Source organism: Mesoplodon mirus, assembly GCF_964341445.2.
Source record: "Mesoplodon mirus genome assembly, chromosome: 3".
Classification (NCBI taxonomy): Eukaryota; Metazoa; Chordata; class Mammalia; order Artiodactyla; family Ziphiidae; genus Mesoplodon; species Mesoplodon mirus.
In genome coordinates, this window is record NC_138978.1 from 39,637,714 (window position 1) to 39,657,431 (window position 19,718).

General features: G+C 49.9%; 1 protein-coding gene across 5 annotated transcripts in view; it reads right to left on the bottom strand.

The window, feature by feature from the left end:
* ERI3 (ERI1 exoribonuclease family member 3) overlaps positions 1-19,718 on the bottom strand; it is a 130,385-nt gene that overhangs the window by 52,224 nt on the left and 58,443 nt on the right. For all 5 annotated transcript variants that reach the window (XM_082613646.1, XM_082613644.1, XM_082613643.1 and 2 more), the window contains one exon: positions 9,167-9,239. In XM_082613646.1, the coding sequence (XP_082469772.1) occupies positions 9,167-9,239 (73 nt within the window). The remainder of the gene's footprint in view (positions 1-9,166; positions 9,240-19,718) is intronic.

The window sequence follows — 19,718 nt, forward strand, 5'->3', positions numbered from 1 at the left end:
AGCGGCACGCTTTATGGGCTAGTCAAAGGTTAGAATACCAATCAAAATAACAGTGCCGATGCAGCGAGACATTTTAATATTCCAAAACCCGGTAATTGTAAAAGGACATAATATTTTTTCCCTGATTACCCCAAAGGCAACACATGTTAACAAGGCGAGGGAAGGAGTGAAAGAAATTTCAGAGTTCAGACAGCTGTAAGACATATTTAAAGGAAAAGCCCAGGCAGGGCACTACACCATGGGGGCAGGGAGATGAGAAGAAAGAAGACAGTCTCTCTAGCTCCAGCTGCCCCGACTCCAAATATAGCACTGGTCCCTCTGCTACCTCTGGACTACATCCCAAGAGCTCATTCCCAAGGGCAGATGTTACAGAGGATGGGATGAAAGGAGAAAGAGCTCAGGATGTGGAGTCTTGAGGCCCAGGTTCTAGTTTCAGCTCTTCAATCCAAAGCCTCCAGCCCCCAAGCTGGCCCCTCCCAGGGCTTCAGCATCAAATCCAGTGGCAAACCCTCAGGGCTGCTCTCCCACTCGGCCTCTCCTTGTCCCGTGCCTGTGCCCCTGCCGCTCCCACATTTATACCTGGTGCTTTTGTGTCCTGTTCTCTTTGCACATATTTCTTCCCAAAGACAGTTAGAGGCCCTCATCTACCTGGCCTCAGAGCTGGCTCCCCTCAAGATGGCAGCCCATGTGCCCACTGCCCCACGGACAACGCTCTGTACTTTGGCTGATGCCAAAGACCTGCGCCACAGCCCCAGTCTCGTCCTGACCACTGAGTGGTCCAGAAGCATTTGTCTCAGTGCAAGCCCTCCTCCATCCAAAATAAACAAAACAAACACCTGGCAGGGCCCCTACATCTTCAAACCTCTCTTGGTTTTCAGTTTTGTTTTGTTCTTGCTTTTTCCAAATAGCCCCAATCAAGGGGCTCTGCGGCAGGCACCATGCAGTCACCACTGTATGAAGAGTCCCAGCCTCTGTCAGGTTGCCTATCACTTGAGCAGCTCTATCCCCACAGCTACAAAATAGTGACCTGACCAGCAGAGTTCCAGACCCTTTCAGTCCACACGGCTTCCCAGCTAGCTCAGCCCACTCGCTGGAGCCTCCAATCTGCACCATCCCGACCTGCTGACCTGCCTATGGCCCCCAGCAAAGAACTTCATTAAGGCCGAGAATTTATTCCTCCATAAGCCCTTAATTTATTACTGCGCTGATTGGGACTCTGAACGCTCCAAGGTCAGGAAAAGTCGTACTCAGTCGTAGACACCAACCCTCCCTTCAGCAGTTTCTCCTGCTGTCCGCTCCCAGGGGAGGAGGAGACAGAAATGCTTCTTGGAGGGACCCAAGGTCTCCTCTCCCTCTTTCACAGCTGGTCCCAACCCCATCATCCCCTTCAGGGCATGCAGATATTGTAGCAGGGCGTATAGCACAGACGGCAGAGGAAAAGTGGAGCAGCAATCTTCACACCCTGGTTCATCTGGGTCTGTCAAATTCTAGGTGACCTCCAACCCTACAACTTCTGAGCATGACTGGCTGAGCCCTGTCTGCCAGGACTGACTCAGAATCCTCCAAAGGCTTCTGCCTGCCTGCTTCCCCAAAAGCCCATCCAAACAGGCCCAGGCACCAGAGGGAATTCCAGGCCATTTGTGAGTGTATGTGCACGTACTTGCATGGCTTGGTCCGACTGTCCGTGAATCGTGTATGTGGAGGCATGCATTTATACGTACATTTATACCTACGTGTCCTGCGTATGCAGTGAATATATACATACTATGTGTGCATGTGTATATCCATATACTCACATCCTTTTGGACCTACCCATTTCTTGACCTCTTATTTACACTAACGTTCTCCTCCACCTAATCTTGGCTACCCATCCCCATGGGCACACCTTGGAGCCTGCCAACACTTAGAACTGCCCCATCTCTGAAATCACTAATTCAGACATGCTACTTTCCAACCATAATCTCTTATCCTTTCATCTGGCATGCTCAACTATAGCTGGTATACCCGCGTTCCCCATCTTACTGGGACCTATCCACTTTTTCCATATCCGTCAGGACCCCTGCTTTCTTCATTTCCCTCAACATCCAGCTTAAATCCCACAGTCCATCTTGGCAACCACTATCTCGACAGTATCTTCAACTCCTTTGTTCCTTTCATCACACCCCTTGGGAAAATCTCTTCTGTGTATGAATCTAAACATCTGCTTTCTGCATGCCCACAGCCAGGCAGCTGAGCTTTGCTAAAGGAAAGCCACACAACTGAACAGAGAGGTTCCACTGTGAAGTAATGTCACCAACATCAACTGGACCCGCACCACTGCCTAGAAATCCGACTATACTTCTCAAGTAAGCTCATATTGCTATTCTTTACTAAAACTACAGCAATCCTTTTCCACTTTCTGCAAACCTTCGCAGCCTTCCCCTATTAGTTATCAGCAAATGACTGATCTACTTCACAGAGAAAAACAAAAGCCTCAGATGGGAACTACTACTTGTCATCACCAAATGCACAAGCCTACCTGCATCTGTCTGCACCCATCTTCCTCTCCTTACCCCATAATGATGGAAGAGGGGACCATCCTCCTGAAGACAGCCAGTGTCAAGAACCTGGGTTCTCCCTACCATCTCCTGTCACCTTCTCAGAGACCTCTCTCACTCCTATATTTTGACCCTTGCTTCTCTAATATACAAACGAGCATGTGTCTTTTACCTTAAAACACAAAACCTGCCTCAACTCCACAGCTGCCCCACCACAGCCCTTACCCTTTCTCTCTCCTTCAAAACCACATTTCTGAAAACGTTAAAATTTCTGTCTCCTCATTTACTCCCCAATTCACTCCAACTTGGCTCCTATCCCTATCATGCCATCAAGAGGTTTTACCAGAGTCACCAAGGTCCCTGAGCCCAGGTCTGGCACTCATATTTCAGTCTTTACGTTATGTGGCTCCCTCTGAGCAGACCAGTCCTTTTCTTTGGAAGACACTCTTGGTGTCTATGGCATCACACTCTCCTGGTCTACCTCTTCTTCTACCATTCTTTTACCCTCTCTTTTTAACTGTTTGCTCTCTTGAGCACAGAGTCAGGCAAAACTAAATTTAAGTTCTAGCTCTGCCACGTACCAAAGTAAGACACTGAGCAAATTTCATCATCACGCTGTGCCTCAGTTTTCTCAACCTTAAAATGCAAAAAATAATAGTAACTACTGTGCAGGGCTGTGAAGATTGGATAATGGGTTAGATAATGAGTGCAGTGTCTGGCACAGCACTGTCCAACGCAAACATAACGTGAGCCACATAAGCAATTTATGAATTGAATGCCCAGCTCAAGTAATAAGAAACAGGTTAAATTAATTTTAAGAATATGTTTTAGGGGCTTCCCTGGTGGCGCAGTGGTTGGGAGTCCGCCTGCCGATGCAGGGGACATGGGTTCATGCCCCGGTCCGGGAAGATCCCACATGCTGCGGAGCAGCTAGGCCCGTGAGCCATGGCCGCTAAGCCTGCGCGTCCGGAGCCTGTGTTCTGCAACGGGAGAGGCCACAACAGTGGGAGGCCCGCGTACGGCAAAAAAAAAAAAAAAAAAAAAAAAGAATATGTTTTATTTAATTTGGTATATCCAAAGATTACCATCTCAATAGGGACTCAGTATAAAAAAATTATTAATGAGGTATTTTTTATTTTTTCATACTTAAGTGTGTAATTTACACTTATGACACATCTCAATTGAGATGCTAAATCTTCATCAGAGATACCTGATCTGTATTGAGACTTTAAACAATTAACAGTTGAAAATGCAGATTTACCAATCCAGTGTGTTCTAAATATACTGAAAAGTTCTTCTTGAAAGTTTTTAACTTACATTTAAATTAATTAAAATTAAATAAAATTTAGAATTTGTTCGTCAGTCATATCAGCTACATTTCAAGTGCTCTATTGCTACAGGTGGCTAGTGGCAACTATATTGGACACAACGGATCTAGCACACGAAATGCAATCATTAAATAAGAAATATTACTATTACTACTAGTGACCACTCCTGCTCCTTCTCTAGTTCTGACTCTTCCTCCTCTATGTATCAAACATTGGTATTTCCCAGTGTTCTGTCCTAGGCTCTCTTTTCTTCTCATCTTATTCACTCCATTCCCAGGGCTTCAATTATCATTCACATACCAATAATGCCCCCAAATCTGTATCTCTTATCCTGACCTTATCCCTGAGCCCCAGACCTACATATTCAAATACCTTCTCAACAGCTTCACAAGAATGTCTCAAAGGCATCTAAACTCAACATGTCCCACACTGAATTCACCTTCTCTTCCATTCCCCAAACTTCTCCTCCTTCCATTATCTCAGTAAATGCATTCCAACTCTCCCAGCTGCTTACATCATAAACCTTGGGAGTCATGATGGTCTTCTCCTTCATCCTCAACCCTCACAGCCAGTCAGTCACCATTTCCTATCTATTGTACAGTCAATTCTGCTGTAACACTTGTTTTGAAAGAGCAAATTTGTTCCAGTGCAACTGAAGTCCTAGGGAACGATTTAGCATAACGCACATTGTACATTTGTGTGAGACTCTGTCCTTAAGCAATACAAGATAAACACAGGAAGTTACACCCAGCTGAACAGAGCTGTGTAAGAATAAACAAAATGACACGTGCGTACACCTCAAACATATACCAGCTACCTGGATCGCCACATGTGCTACAAGCCACAACCGTCTGAGTACAATCTCTGATTTCAGAGAATTCTCTTTCTGCCACTTCACAATAACTCACAAGCTACAACCCTTCTCATGCCCATTTCCACAAGCAAACTTCACGTTTTTTTTCAAGGTAAAATGCCATATTTATCATAGTATTTATGTATTTCTTAACCATTTAATACGTGTAAAATCATGCTACCCATAATTTTTATTTTATTAGATTCCCATCTTTTTTCATGTGTCGCTGATGAAGTTTGTGAGTACTGTGCACCTAACCCCATTTTTATTGCACAACTTTCCACAGCAATGGTGATTTGGGGGGAGGTATATGTTGCATCACAGCAGAACTGACTGTACCATTTAACACTCCAGATTCAGTCCATTTCTCTGCATTTCCACTGCTAACAATTTAATCCCAGTAGCTATCATCTTTCACTTGGAATGGCCCAATTCTCTGGTTCTCAACCAGGGACGGTACCTCCCCACTCCCACACCATCCAGGCCACCGGAAAAGTATGTGTCTGTCGAGGGGAGGTGGCATTTTTAGTTGTCACAGTGACTTGGAGAGGTGCACTACTGGTTTCAATGAACAGGGACTGGGGATGCTGCGAGTTCAGCAATGTTGCCCACATGATGATGTGCCCCATCCCAACACGCCAACTATAGCCCCATTAAGAAAAACCAGTACTGGTCCCCTATATCTACTCCTAGCTCTCTCTACACTGCAGCCAGAGAGACTTTTTTCAAAATGCAAATCAGATGATGCCTCTCCTATGTTCAGTACCCTGTAATTGCTTCCCCTCGCCCTAAGGATAAAGATCAAAATCTAAAGTCTGGTCTACAGACTCCCCTCCAGTTTCATCTTATGTCAGCCTTCTCTCTTCCCCACTTTCACTGTGCTTCAGGCAGTCACTCATTCAACAAATAATGATTAAACATCTACCGTGTGCCAGGAACTATCCAAAGTGATGAAGACAGCAGAGTAAACAGAAGAGACAAAAGTTCTTTGGCCCCCATAGAACTTACATTCTAGTTTCATGAAGCTGCCAGGCTTCTCTTCACCCCAGGGCCTTGCCACGTGTGGTTCTCTGCTTAGCCAATTCCTGCTCATCCCCCCAGGTCTCAGCTTAGACTCCCTTCCTCCCTCCACCCCAATAAGTCAGGTCCCCTTGTGATGTGATTCCATGACTCTGAACTTTTTAGTGTTATAACACAATTGAAATTGTTTAACATCCATCTCTTCTGTTATATTCCCAGGGCCCAGCACAGTACGTGGAACACAGAAGGCGCTCAAAAATATTTTGCTTATTGATGCAGATGTGTATGTTTATATATGTGCAAGTGCCCTTACATTTTATGAATATGTATATATAAACACATTCGTGTCTGTGTATATTTTCAGATATTTCTGCAGGTGAATATGTGTATACACATGTATCCAAGTATGGATACATACATACAATTTTGGGTAGACTCGCTTGAGTGTATTCATTCACACGAGTGTGTGTGTGTGTGTGTGTGTCTGTGTGTGTGTGTGTGTGTGTGTGTACTCTTCTGGCCCCTCAGTGACAGCTCTGACCTCCTGGAGGCGGCTGGAAGCAGGGCCCCAAGTCCTCTCTAAGCTGACAGTTCAATGAGAGTATAGATCATTCAATGACATTCCAAATGTCAGCAAACACTGGCTTGCTCCTCTCTGCTACAAGGAAAGTAGGTGGAGACAGGAGATGTGGAAACCTGGCCCTAGAAAAGTTGTCCTTCCCTGACGCAGCCCACACCGCCTCTGGACAGGAGAGGGCAGCTGAAAGATAACATTCTGCCTCTTCTCAGACTGGAGGCCTTAGTCAGTCAGTGCAGACCATTACCTCAGTCCCAGGTGCTCACTCAGCACGTCTAGGTGGCCAAGCAGACCAGGACCCTCCCCATTCTTTTCATAGGGCAAAGCCCTGCTGGGGGGTTGAGGAGAGGAGAGGAAGGGAAGGGGGTAGGACAAAGTAAGATCAAGGATGGGAGAGGAGCCTGTAGACAGCCAGGGCCTGGGTCCCACATGGGGACAGAAGGCAGGAGTGAGGCTTTTACATGGTACTCCCACAACCCTGGCAATGGCCTCTCTGGCTTAGCTTTCAGCATTGCTCTTTTTAAGGGTGCAGGAATCTTTGTGCAACCTGCACTAAGTCATGCAGTACAGAGATCAGAACGATTGCCATGTGCCTGGACCTCTGGGGCCCTGCAGCCTCCCTATCTTGCATGGCTGCTGGCAAGGACTGGAGTTCGGTCATCTTTCCTACTGGGCCCTTAAGCACAGCTGGAACACGATGTGGCTGTAGGGCAGAGAGGAAGGGGTGAGACCCCTGGTTTTTCTTAGACCTGCTCAGTCTACCTTCCAAGAGGCGATCACAGAGTCCTCAGTTTCCCCTGGTACCCACTCCCCGCTCCATGGCTCAGCACAGTCTGGCAGACGAGCAAGCTGAGCAGGCTCAGCACAGCCGCCTCCACTGCCAGCAGCACCGAGGTAGTCCCGAGTGGCAATGTCATCGCACGGGTCGGCTGCTTTCCTGCTTCTCTGCCGAGGAAGCTAGAGGCAGGGAGTTATCCATACACCAAAAAGTCTAGTGAACTTCACAGAGCAATTGTTCATGGTCAGCGCCTGCCTCGCTTGGTGGGGCCTTCACATTGCATTTGCCGAGGCCAGCAAGCAGCCTCAGATGCACTCTGACAGCTGGCACGCCGTCTTCCAGGAGCACAGGCCTGGCCACACCCGCACGCGTAGCCCTGCCAAGGCCCGCGTGAAAGGGCCTCTCTGGAGCCAGCTCTCAGAGATCAGTCAGCCAGCCAGCAATTGTTCACTGAGCACACACTCTGCACCTAGCCTTGATCTGGCCACCGGGGACACAGAGAGGAACCAGACTCAGTCTTTGTGCTTCGGATGAACACGTCTGCAAGGAAACACACAGACTCAGTTTCAACCCTCGAAGATCACTGATATCCAGAGTGGCAAGGAGCCTCAAGGCAAGAGTTCGACTGCAAAGCTTCTCAGTGGAGGTGAGACCTGAGCTGAATCATCAAGGAGAGGGAATAAGCCCGATGAAGATGACTGGGGGTGCTTCAGAGGGAAGGCCATAGGCCAAGGCCTGAAGGCAGGACAGAGCCTGGCCTCCTCAGCCAAAGCTGGGAGGTAGTAAGCAGCTGTTGTTCAGCTGCAAGGGAGATCATCGGGAGAGGTGGGGAGGGGTCGAAGCACAGACAAGCCAGAGGGCAAAGGACCTGTACACCAGGGAAAAGCAAAGGAGTTCACAAACACTGCCACAGAGAGCGGCTGCCCTAAGACGTACGGAACAAAGTCCAAGGTCACTGTCTTCCAGTGCTCCTCCAAATGCTCACTTAGCTCCAGCCCTCACACACACCAAAGGCATGCTGCTCCCCCTGCCCCGAAGCCCCCTCTCCTCCTCAGATCCAAATCCCACCTCCCTTGAATGCCCAGTTCAAGACCCAAATCCCCATGATACCAGCCTGAGCCTCCAACGACCTCTCCCTTCTCTGGGGCCCCCGGGAGCCACTACTCTGACCTCTGGTGTGTGTTCTCCCTTTTCTGAGCTTCCTGGGAGTCACTGAACGGCATGGGGTTCCTGGGGCTGCCCCAGGTCTGTTGCCCTTACATCACAGGGATTAATGGGAGTCAGTCTCCCTAGTGGCCTGGGCCTCCTAGAGCCAGGATCCTATCAGAGCAAGGGTCTGCAGCGTCTATTCCTACACCTCCCTTCTTGTGCTTACCTAGGAAGGACAGCACACACTAGGAGAGTACAGTTTTCTGGGTGATTCATTCTCTGCCAGGCCCACTTTCCTAGCTACACGGGGTCCCTCCCAGCCCACAGCCTCAGTGCCCACTCCCCAGGTGCTCAGTGCTACATGAGTGCCAGTCTCTTCCCCCATGCTCACAGGGAAGCGGGCTCTAGTGTCCACAGCCCTCCTCACATGAGCAAGCTCGACTGGGGCTAGACAGGACCAAAGCCCGCCTGAACCAACTCTGCCTCCCAACCCGAAGGAGATACCAGGGCCAGTCAGGTGGCTCAGAGGCCACACTCATGATCACTCATGATACTTTCCCAGAGGCTGAGCTAGGACCACCTCCCTCCCAGAGGCAATGCAGCTCAGCCCAGAGGTGGAGCTCCAAGCAAGAACCTGGAAACTACCCTTAATCGGGACTTCTCTGCACATCTGGGTTAACACCAAGGAGGGCAGTGTCAAACTCCACCCAGCAGCCTGGTCCCCCAAGCAGCTCCCCACTCCCAGAAATAACCACAACCTTCCAGCACACATTAGCTAGGGAAGGGTATTGAGAAAAGAGAAGAAAAGAAAAGAGATGAGAACAACAAGATGAAAACAGCAATGAGAAAAGAAAGCAAGAGAGGGGGGTGGTCTGAGGCAAAGGAGAACCAGAGGAAGCATGGAGTGGGACTCAGACACAGTACCTTTTTCAGATTAATCCACTGCTTGAAGTAATCTGCCACTGGCAAGCCCAAGTACTGGCACTGGCCCGGGAGCCTGAAGAAAGGGAGGAGAGAACAAGTTGAGCACCCATGTACCAGGTACGGAGTCTTAAAACAGGAAATCCAATAGAGTCTATAAGACAAAGTGATCTCAAGGCTAACCCACTAGCCATGGGTCCTACCCCACCCAAGAAAGGCACCCCATTTCCAACACTCTGGACACTGGGCTCCAGATGCAGCCCTCAGATCCAACTGTGAGAACCTGGAGACTCTATTCAAAATGATATCAGCCGCACTGCTTTCTGACGGCCTACAACACGCTAAGTGTCTTACTTACATTCTCACATTAATTCAGAGAGATGCTGTGAGGTGGGTAGATCTGTATATATTATAGACGAGGAGGGGTTACCTAAGATTCCACAGCCAAAACATGATAGTGCCAAGAAGTGAACCCAGGTCTGTCTCACTCCAAAGCCTATGTTCTTGCCAATGCACCAGGATGTTGTCGTCATCTTGTAACACAGAGAGGCAGAGATGTAAGATAGGAGGAGAGAGAGGAAGAGCATGTGATTTAGAGATAGTTGGGCAGGGGCTTCGGCTCACATTTAAGTCTCAAGCAATAGGCTTTCTGTGATAGAGAAGAGACCACACAGAGGGCTAAAAAGAAGTCAGAATCTAAACCAAGAACCTGTTCTTGTTTTCTCTTTAAATTATAATTTATAAATTATCTCCCCTTCCAGCTCATGATGCCGTTTCGCCCACACAAATCCATTCAGCCAAACACTTACTGATGTTTTACAATAACAGTCAGTCACTTAGGCCTCAAAAAGTAAGACTTAACTCCTGCACATAAGGGGCTCACAGTTTGTTCAATGGAATGGATAATAAAAGAAATAGATAGGGCCTCCCTGGTGGCGCAGTGGTTGAGAGTCCGCCTGCCGATGCAGGGGATACGGGTTCGTGCCCCGGTCTGGGAGGATCCCATATGCCGCGGAGCGGCTGGGCCCGTGAGCCATGGCCGCTGAGCCTGTGCGTCCGGAGCCTGTGCTCCGCAACGGGAGAGGCCACAACAGTGAGAGGCCCACGTACAGCAAAAAAAAAAAAAAAAAAAAAAAAAAAAAAAGAAATAGATAAAAAGCCTTAAGTTGGGACTTCCCTGGTGGCGCAGTGGTTAAGAATCCACCTGACAATGCAGGGGACACGGGTTCGAGCCCTGGTTCGGGAAGATCCCACATGCCGTGGAGCAGCTAAGCCCACACACCACAACTACTGAGTCTGCGCTCTAGAGCCCGTGAGCCACAACTACTGAAGCCTGCGCGCCTCGAGCCCGTGCTCTGCAACAAGAGAAGCCACTGCAGTGAGAAGCCCGCACACCACAACGAAGAGTAGCCCCCGCTCGCCACAACTAGAGAAAGCCCATGCGCAGCAACGAAGACCCAAGGCAGCCAAAAATAAATAAACTTTAAAAAAAAGCCTTAAGGGGCCTCCCTGGTGGCGCAGTGGTTGAGAGTCCGCCTGCCGATGCAGGGGATACGGGTTCGTGCCCCGGTCTGGGAGGATCCCATATGCCGCGGAGCGGCTGGGCCCGTGAGCCATGGCCGCTGGGCCTGCGCGTCCGGAGCCTGTGCTCCGCAACGGGAGAGGCCACAACAGTGAGAGGCCCGCATACCGCAAAAAGAAAAAAAAAAAAAAAAAAAAAAAAATAAAATAAAATAAAATAAAAAAAAGCCTTAAGTTGAAGCATTGGGGTACATGGAAGGATGGTGGAGGGGACTAGAAATATCAGCTGGGGAAGATCATGGAGTTTTCTTGCTAAGAGGAGCTTGGCCACAGGCAATAGAGAGCCTCAGAAGAGTTGTGATTTACAAAGATTGTTCTGGGGGCAACAAAAACAATACACTAAAAAAGCCAAGTAGTAGCCAGGAGACTAGACAGTAGCCGTAGAGACAGCGAGCCAGCAACAGGAAAAGATATAAAGGAAGCCTTGGTGACCGAATGGGATGTGGGGCCCAATGAGAGAAAGCAGTAGAACCCAATTCAGAGGTGTGTGGCTTGGCCCGCTTCATGCTACTCACTGAGACAGATACAAAGACAAAGTTAGGGGCGCAGAGAGCATATCTAATAGATGAAGCGGACCAGCATTTAATTAATTTCATTATTGTTTTAAAATTTTCTTCATACAGTGTCTCCCTAAACCAGGGTACACTGCTCCCACTGCCTCGCCCCTACCACCCCACCAAATGAAGGCATGAGTTTGGGAATGCAGTTTTAGATATACACCTGATGTGTGCTAAGCACTCAACATCTGTTGAGTCTGAGGTGCCTAGGAGACATCTGGCAGTGGGGACGATGTCTAAGAGGCAGATGGATGTCCAGTTTTAAAGACAGGTCGGGACTGGAGATATAAATTGTTAAGTCATTAACGTAATTTAAGTAAAATTAAAGCCATGAGAGTAGACGAGATCACCTGGGAAGAGTGTGGAATGAGATGAGCAGAGGGCCCAGGCTAATGTCTCAGGCTAAAATGAAACCAGGCCACCCCTACCAGACCACCACCACAGACAAGGAACTCACTACTACACACAGCAGTCGGCTCTAATTTTGGACTCCTTCAATTCTCAGAACAGCCCTCCTTTATACTAAACTAAAATCTGTCTCTTGTAACTTCTACCCATGTGTCTGAGAAATGTCTTTAGAAACTACAGAGAATGAGACTTCTATCTCTTCCTTGCAGAACCCTCCCAAGATCTGAGAGCCTAGGGAGCTTCCTCAGAGTTCCCTTCTCCAGGTCGCATAGCCTCAACTCCTTCGAGAATTCTGTAGGAGATAACGTACCATGAGTCGGGACTCACCCAACCCACCTCCATGTCCAGAGGGCAAGGCTCCTGGACCTTTTTCAGGGTATCAGATTGCCAAGGTCACACATGCTCTTTGGACCTCACTTCACATCACCTGTGGTCAACCTAAATGATGATGAAAGCAGGCTTACCCTTTCTGGAATATTTATAACTGATTTTTGAACTTAAAAAGCAGGTCATTAGGGGCTTCCCTGGTGGCGCAGTGGTTGAGAGTCCACCTGCCGATGCAGGGGACACGGGTTCGTGCCCCGGTCCGGGAAGATCCCACATGCCGCGGAGCGGCTGGGCCTGTGAGCCATGGCCGCTGAGCCTGCACGTCCGGAGCCTGTGCTCCGCAATGGGAGAGACCACAACAGTGAGAGGCCCACGTACCGCAAAAAAAAAAAAAAAAAAAAGCAGGTCATTAGTGTCAAATGCCAGAGTGGTCAAGCAAGATAGAGCTGAGAAAAACCCAATGAATTTGGCATCGGTGGGCTGGTGGGAACAGAAGGCAGCAGGCGACGTGTTGAAGAGTGAGAAGAGATAAGAAAGTGGAGATCACAAGTACAAACTCCTTTTTTAGGAGGTTTGGCAAAAAGAATCCAGTCGAAATGACTTGTTTCTACCCTAGAAAGTGTTAGGACAGTCAGCCTTCCATCCATTATTCTTCAGTTATTTGACAGACACTAGTTGGAAGTCAGTGCCCATGTTTCAGGTGGTAGAGTTAAGGATTTACTTTTCTAAGACCTGAGACACCTTTCCAAGGGAAGGTTCCTCTCAACACCCAGGTGGCACAGTGACATCAACTACAACCAGTTAGTTTCCTAGGAGGGAAATTCTGGCTGAGGCCAAGATGATGAAGGGGTATCCAGGTAGGATGTCCCCATGTGGGAACCAAGGACCAAGATTATAAGGAAATGAGGCAAGATTTTGAAAGATGAAAGGTAGCTTTAGGAACTAGAATGTGGTTGCCTAAGAAGCAGAACTGTAATGTCTGGATAATTTTCTTGTTCCCTGCAATTTTTCTTTCATATTCTTTATCCTTGGTATTTGTGAAATGCTTGCTCAGGTCAGCTATTTTTGAAGAATCATATTAAGACCTATGAGTGAAGGGGGCCACCAGAAGCACCAGAATCTGCAAAGGAGCAGGTTAGGGGACTGGCCAGCAAAAGGCAAGGGTCCTGGGTCACCTATCATACTCTCCCTTAGCCAAGCCCAGCACCCTCTGATTCTTTTAGTTGACACAGGCCAGGAGTGCTTTTGGCTGGCTGGTCCTGGGAGAGGGAAGGGCTCCCTCTTCAGCAGGATTTCAAAGGCAGATGTCAGCTGCAGGCTTCTCTACCCAGGTAGGAAGGGTCTAGCTCAGTAGGATCCTGCCTGTTTCTCTTGGTGGAGGACCTATACCAGAGTGGCCGCACTGAGGACAGACTAGACAGATGGTCAGGCTGGAGACTCAGCTTCTGATATGGCTCAGCCGCATCCAGAGTGCTGCCTGGGCCCCCTGGCTGACTGAAGCAGAGGGAGGCGGGACCATCATTCTCACTCGGGGCCCTGGTCACATGCTGTTTGCAGACTCACAGGCATTCAGGTTGTTGAGTCCTCCAGCTAATGGGAGGTCCTAGCTATGTGACTTCAAGATACAAGCAGTACAGTTATAGCAGGACGCAGGCCTATCTTCACAAGAGACACAGAGCCATATGCCAGAACTTGAACTCCCAGGTGCCTCGTGGGAAGAGAGCTACACATTTCTATGACAGAACCCTAGCCCAGCTTAGAGAGCACCAAGAGAAACCCTGTGAGGAAGGTAGGTTAGAGTAGTTGTCACCCCTTCATAAAAGAGGAAACTGATGCCCAGAGAAGAAAAAGGATTTGCTTAATCAGACAACAAGCCAAGGGCAGAACTAGAAATGGGATCTAAGTCTTCTGACTACACAAGGCATCAGTCATTTGGATGCAGTCTTTGTGGTCCCTGGGAAGGCAAGGTCTGGGGCTTTAGAGGGTTAGGTAGCACGATGGTCAGTGCTCAAGGTCACACCTGGGTCCACGGTTCTTAGGAGCCTAAGGCTAGGGTCAGTGGGTACCAGTGGGTATATGGTTCCACCAATTTGGAAAAGAAAAAGGCAAAGTCACCCTGGCACAAAGGGCCTGAATGCTGTGAGTTCCTACCAGATACTGATCCCAGGAAAAGAGCCATTGGCAGTGGGCCCTGGACTAGCCTACGGGCATGAACGTGCAGGCAGGTTTATGGTGCCCAGGTCTCCAGGCAGCTGGGATCACTGGGCACAGAGCTCCTCAACTGCCCAAACATCATCTGGCCATGCTTATTACTGCTGCCCAATGAAATTTTATGCACCAAGTCCACAGGTGTGATTTCCCCTTCTTTATGAGGGTCGGAATGACATCACTGATGGCCAATAGAAAAGAGCCAATTATGTCCAGGCCATAAAAAGCAATGGGATTTTTTTTCAACCAAATCAAAACTTCCTTCAGCTTTGTGAATGCAAGAGGCCCTCTTTAAGGAAGCCCCCACACACACACCAACCCCAGTCCTGCCTGTGGGCTCTAAACCAAGGGATATGATTGCTTTCCAAATACTATGGGGCCTAGGGCCAGAGAGGGGCTCTGCCTTTGGCGTTTACCATGTGGCCCTGCTCTTATCACACTGGCCCCTTAGGGTCATCAGAACCCATTGTGAAACCATCTTGCTGATGCTTGGCTGGCTCCCTGCTGCTCCATCCAGGGGGGCATTAGAAAAGATATGGTACTCCTCAAGTTCCTTTATCACTACTGCTAAATAACAAAAAGAAAGCAAAGAAAGCCCTCTCCTACTTAGAAAGAACAGTATGGGAGGAATAGGGGTGTAAGAAACAGCACCTTGCCCATACAGCACAGAGCAAAAGGAGCCCCTCATCCAGCCCTACCACCTGCAGCCCAGCACTTGGGCTAAGTCCAGACAGCCCTGATGGCAAACAGCTCAGCGCCAGCCAAGGCAGGGGACTAGCTCATTAAGGGAACGTCACCCTTGCTAATGGGTATGGGCGGGATGAAGCCACTGTTAGCAAGAGCTCAGCTTTGAAGACTGGGTGAAGCAGAGCTGGGGACTCTGCTAGACCTACTAGGCTTGAGTCGATGGGGCCAGCAGCATGCATGGAGGTCTGACAAACAGACTGGCAGACACCAAGAGCCAGGACCAGCAGGAGAGCAGGCACAAGCTCTGGCAGAGGTCATGGACACTCTTCCTTCTGTGCTTCTCTCTCTGCAAGTCTTAGGGACAACTCTAAATTGGGGAGATGCAGGTCACTCTCAAGCCCTTAAAGAGGAAGAAGTCAGCTGAATTGGAGGCCATATTTGATCCCCCTCTGCCTCTCTGGAAAAGCTGTGGGACCCAGATCTCGGAGTGATGTAGGCTTTCAGTCCTGGTACCCAAAAGCACATACTGCTGTCCTGCAAAGGGCAAACTATTTTGTGCCACCTGATATGCAGAAAAAGGGGAGTGTTGAGGTGCAGAGGCCAAGAGCAGGGAGAAAGGCCCTGTCTTCTTCAAAGTCACCTTGGAGCATGGAGGCATGGAAGGCCCAGCCTGGGGAAGGCAGAAGCAGCAGACCCAGCCGACCAGTCAGATGGGAGCTCCTGCCGAGGGGTCACCTATGAGGGGGGTTGGACTTGTTTCCATGAGGGGCTCCACACTTGCTCATTCTGATACAAACCTTCCCAAAGAATGCTGTCACTGGCTGTCCTGCATCTCAGAACCACCACATCTCCTAGGCTTGTCTCCAACTCCCAGGGCTGAGCCTCAGGAAAGGTCCCCTTCCCCTGGGTCCCAGTCTGGGAGTCCTACTAGTCAGAGCCTCCCCAGTCAGCATGACGTGATTCTGCATCCAGCTCCGGCAGGCTACCCCAGCCGAGGCAACACTTAGCTGGGGACGCAGCTCTTTGTCTCTCCTATTTCTGTTCCCCTAACCAGAGGAGATAAACAGACCCTGGGTGATAAACGGCCCGCCTTTCACAATCACTTTTCCTCAAGTTGAGGAGAGTAGCTGGTGATGGATGGGCTGGAATTTGGTTATCAGGAAGGGCTGTCAGCCAGAGGTGCCTATCTCCTCCCCCACTACGCAGGGCATCATTACGCTATGGCATCGAGGTAAAATATGAGCAAGGGGAGGGAAGGAAGGAAGAGGGGAAGGCTGGGCTTCTACACGGAGCCAACTGAGCTACAATGAGAGCAGGCACGGGGCTGGGACGTTAGTTATCTGCCTGTGACACCTTTTATCTCTGCACAAATTGGTCCTTCCACCCCCACTGCATCCTCTTATACAAACACAGGCAGGCACCATGTGTCACCATTGCAATCGCGTAGCAATTTAACCCGAATTAGTGAGGGGGTCAAACAAGGAAATAGGGGTTTCTCATTTCAACAGGTTCCTTAGTCTCTGCTCTGAACCACCACACTGTGGGGAGGAGGGTGGAGAGAGGCAGACTCATAATTGAATTCTCTCACTTGGCCACTGCTGATGTATAAAAAATTAATGCTTAAGTCTCGTACTTATCAAAGCCAGTCAGTTTCCATCTCACCTGCAAGACACACCGTGGCAGGAGATACAGCCTGGCTGCCCCCGGTGGGCCGAACGCTCAGTGCTTTCCAGCAGGGCAGGACTGGCAAGGACAGGAAGGGAGAGAAAGGCACTGCCCTGCACCAGCAACCCCTACTAGAAGCCTACAGGATAGTGTGTAGGGTGTGGGGGAAGGATGAAGGCAATGGGGGTTACAGGAGGTGAGCACATCAAAGATGATCCTAGACAGTTCAAGAATACACTTCAGTCTACAGAGAGAAAAGGCATTCTGGCTCCACCCTCCACCAGGAGATGGCCAGTAACCCCTCTCTGTCCCACAGACACACACACACACACACACAGCTGTGCTGAAATTGAAGAAGCCAATGGGAGCACTGACAGCACTGACAAGGCTAAAAGAGCAGGGAGTGGAGGAGTCAGGTCCATTCCCAGATCACCTCCCCCATGCAGACCCTGGAGCTAGAAGAGCCCCTGATGGGGGCGGGGGGAAGGAGAGCACAGTAGAAGCCCCACCAGGCACATGGCTCTGCCGCACTAAGAGACAACTTGGTCAAGTGAACGTGTGTCCTTGGGCAAGTTACATCACCTCCATGCCCTGCTCTGGGAAGGTTAAACGAGCCGGCCAAGGGAAACATATTTTATAAATAAGCACTTATAGAAGGGATTCTGGCTGTAAGGAGGTCAGCTGAGACCAAACCTGCCTTTGGAGATGCTTCCAGGCCACCTGCATTGAGAAGACAGTGCCTCGGTCAGGAAAAGGATTCTAGAGAAGTTTTCTGGGGATGACAGAGTAGGGAAGTCCCAGAACCATTCAACAGTTGCCAAAATGAATCCCAAGAAGCTTGGGGGTGAGGGGAGGAGCTGTGGATAGAGAAGCACCTTGGTACTCATTCTCCAAATCCAAAAAATCAGCACGCAAATAGGAGGGAACAAAAGCCAAGGCCCCAGTCTGAGACACAAAGTGGGAGAACTTTCTACCTGAATTGATACCACATATTTATGGGTATCACTGAGACCCAGGACCCTCGAGGAGCAGAGGCCAATCAAACCTGATTCCTATACTCAGGACCACCTAGAAGATAACCACAGCATGAACTATAATGATCACTCCAGGAGAGACCACAGCAAAAGGGTCATCTCATTCCTGGGGATGGGAGGGCAATGCTGAGGAGCACTTACAGAGACTGAGCTTCAATCCCCTTCTCTCTCTCTCTCTCTCTCTCTCTCTCTCTCTCTCTCGTTCTCTCACACTCACACACACACACACACACACACACTCTCTCACTCCCTCCCTCTCTGTCCCTGCACTCTCCTCCTGCCCACAGCCTTGGGAGAACGCACTGCCGACTTCTCAGCCCACTTTGCCCCCACACTTGCCCCTATCCTCTGGGACGGCTGCAGGTTACAATTCCAACCACCAGCTTCAGAAAGATGATACACTTGCTGGAGCCTGCAAAGGGTCAGGAGAGAGTACTGTTTGAAATACCAGCGTGACAGCTGGCTCCTTGTCTGTCTCTTCCTCCCCCATCCCCCTCCCCAAACTTGTCATGGTACAAGAAGTCTATAAGCAGCCCATCAGCTTTAAATATCAGTGTGCGTGAAGCAGGAGCACGAGAGCGAGGGAGCGGGAAGCAGACAGCGAGCGCCTCTGTCGCCACTGCCTGTCAGGGAACACTAATGAATTTCACCACCAGCAGCCATGCCTCAGATGGGGGTGAGGTGGGGGTGGGGAGTTTTCTAGGGAGAACATTCACAGTATTAAAACATCTCTTCCCAAAGCCCTGTTAATAAATGTCACTGCAGAGCCAAGAACTACGCCCCGCCACTAGGACTCAAGGCAAGGGAGGGGTTGGGACGAGCCCTGAGGTCCACCCAAACAGGAAGGGGAGTGCAAGTGTGAGGCTGGAGGGAGCCAGCTGAGCCCCCCAATTAAGAGGGTGGCCACTATCACCCGTGCTCGTCTCATAAAGGCCTTGGAATGCTTGGTTGAGAGGACTAGGAGGACAAGAAGGAAAGGCCTCACGCTGGAAGAGAGTACCAGCAGTGCGGCCCCAGCCAGACTCACTCCCCGCCCCACTTCCCATCAACTTCAGCCAACTCACTACACTTGAGGCCCCAGGAGGTACAAGGGGCTCCGGGCCATCTTTCCAGATCTAGGGGAGGTGGGGTGAGAAAACTCAGGCACCAGTCCCAACAGGAAGCTACTTCCCCAACAGATGTCAGAAGCCAGAGCTTATTATACTCTCCCTTTCACAGATGAGGAAATGGAAGTTGAGAGTGGTAATGTGACTTTCCCAAGGTCCTACAACTAGTAGGTAGTGGAGCCAGGACTCAAACCCAGGTCTCTTTCAATCCTAAAGGTCCTGTTCTTTCCACAATACCACACAGCTTCTCTGAGGAGGGGCTGATCACCTCACTGGCTCCTGTGTGTCCTCTATTGCCAGGCCCTGCCCTGCCCCTCCACCCCCTCCCACTGGTACACATGCACCTCTGGCCTGGCATGGGCCACAGCTGCCATGTAGCACAGGGCTGGGCCTCAGGCCAGGGTGAACCCAGCTTGGCAGAGAAAGCCCTGGGCCTGAGCCAGGCCATCACCTGGGAGTCTCCACAGCCCAGAGGGCATGGCTGCAGGCACAAGACTTCCCTCGGGTGCTCTCCGCACAGCTCTGATCAGCACTGTCTGATCTGGCAGTGACCTGCTGTGCAGGGGGCAAATGACATTTAATTTCCTCTTGGTTTCCCTATGGTACAGACGAAAGGCCATCACCTGCGTCTGGGTCTGGCAGCACAGCTGGAAGTGTTCGCAGACATGCTGCTCTGGAGAGTTCCCAAACAGAAACCAGAACACAGGCGGGTGCAGAGGGACGCCCCGTAGGCCAAGCTGCCCGTACTCCCAGAGAAAACCAACCTCAAATCCCCATCGGCAAGCAGATGCTTGAAGCCTCCAAAAGGCACCATATATGAACAGAGCACCTCCCTGCTCCACCGCTTTGTGGCCCACCTGTCACCTGTCTCTACTCCCATTTCTCCCACACGGAGCCCACAGAAATAACCACACAAAGCACACAAGAGCCACAAACACCCTGGGGAACAGTCTAACATGCACCTCCCCAGTGCCATAAAACC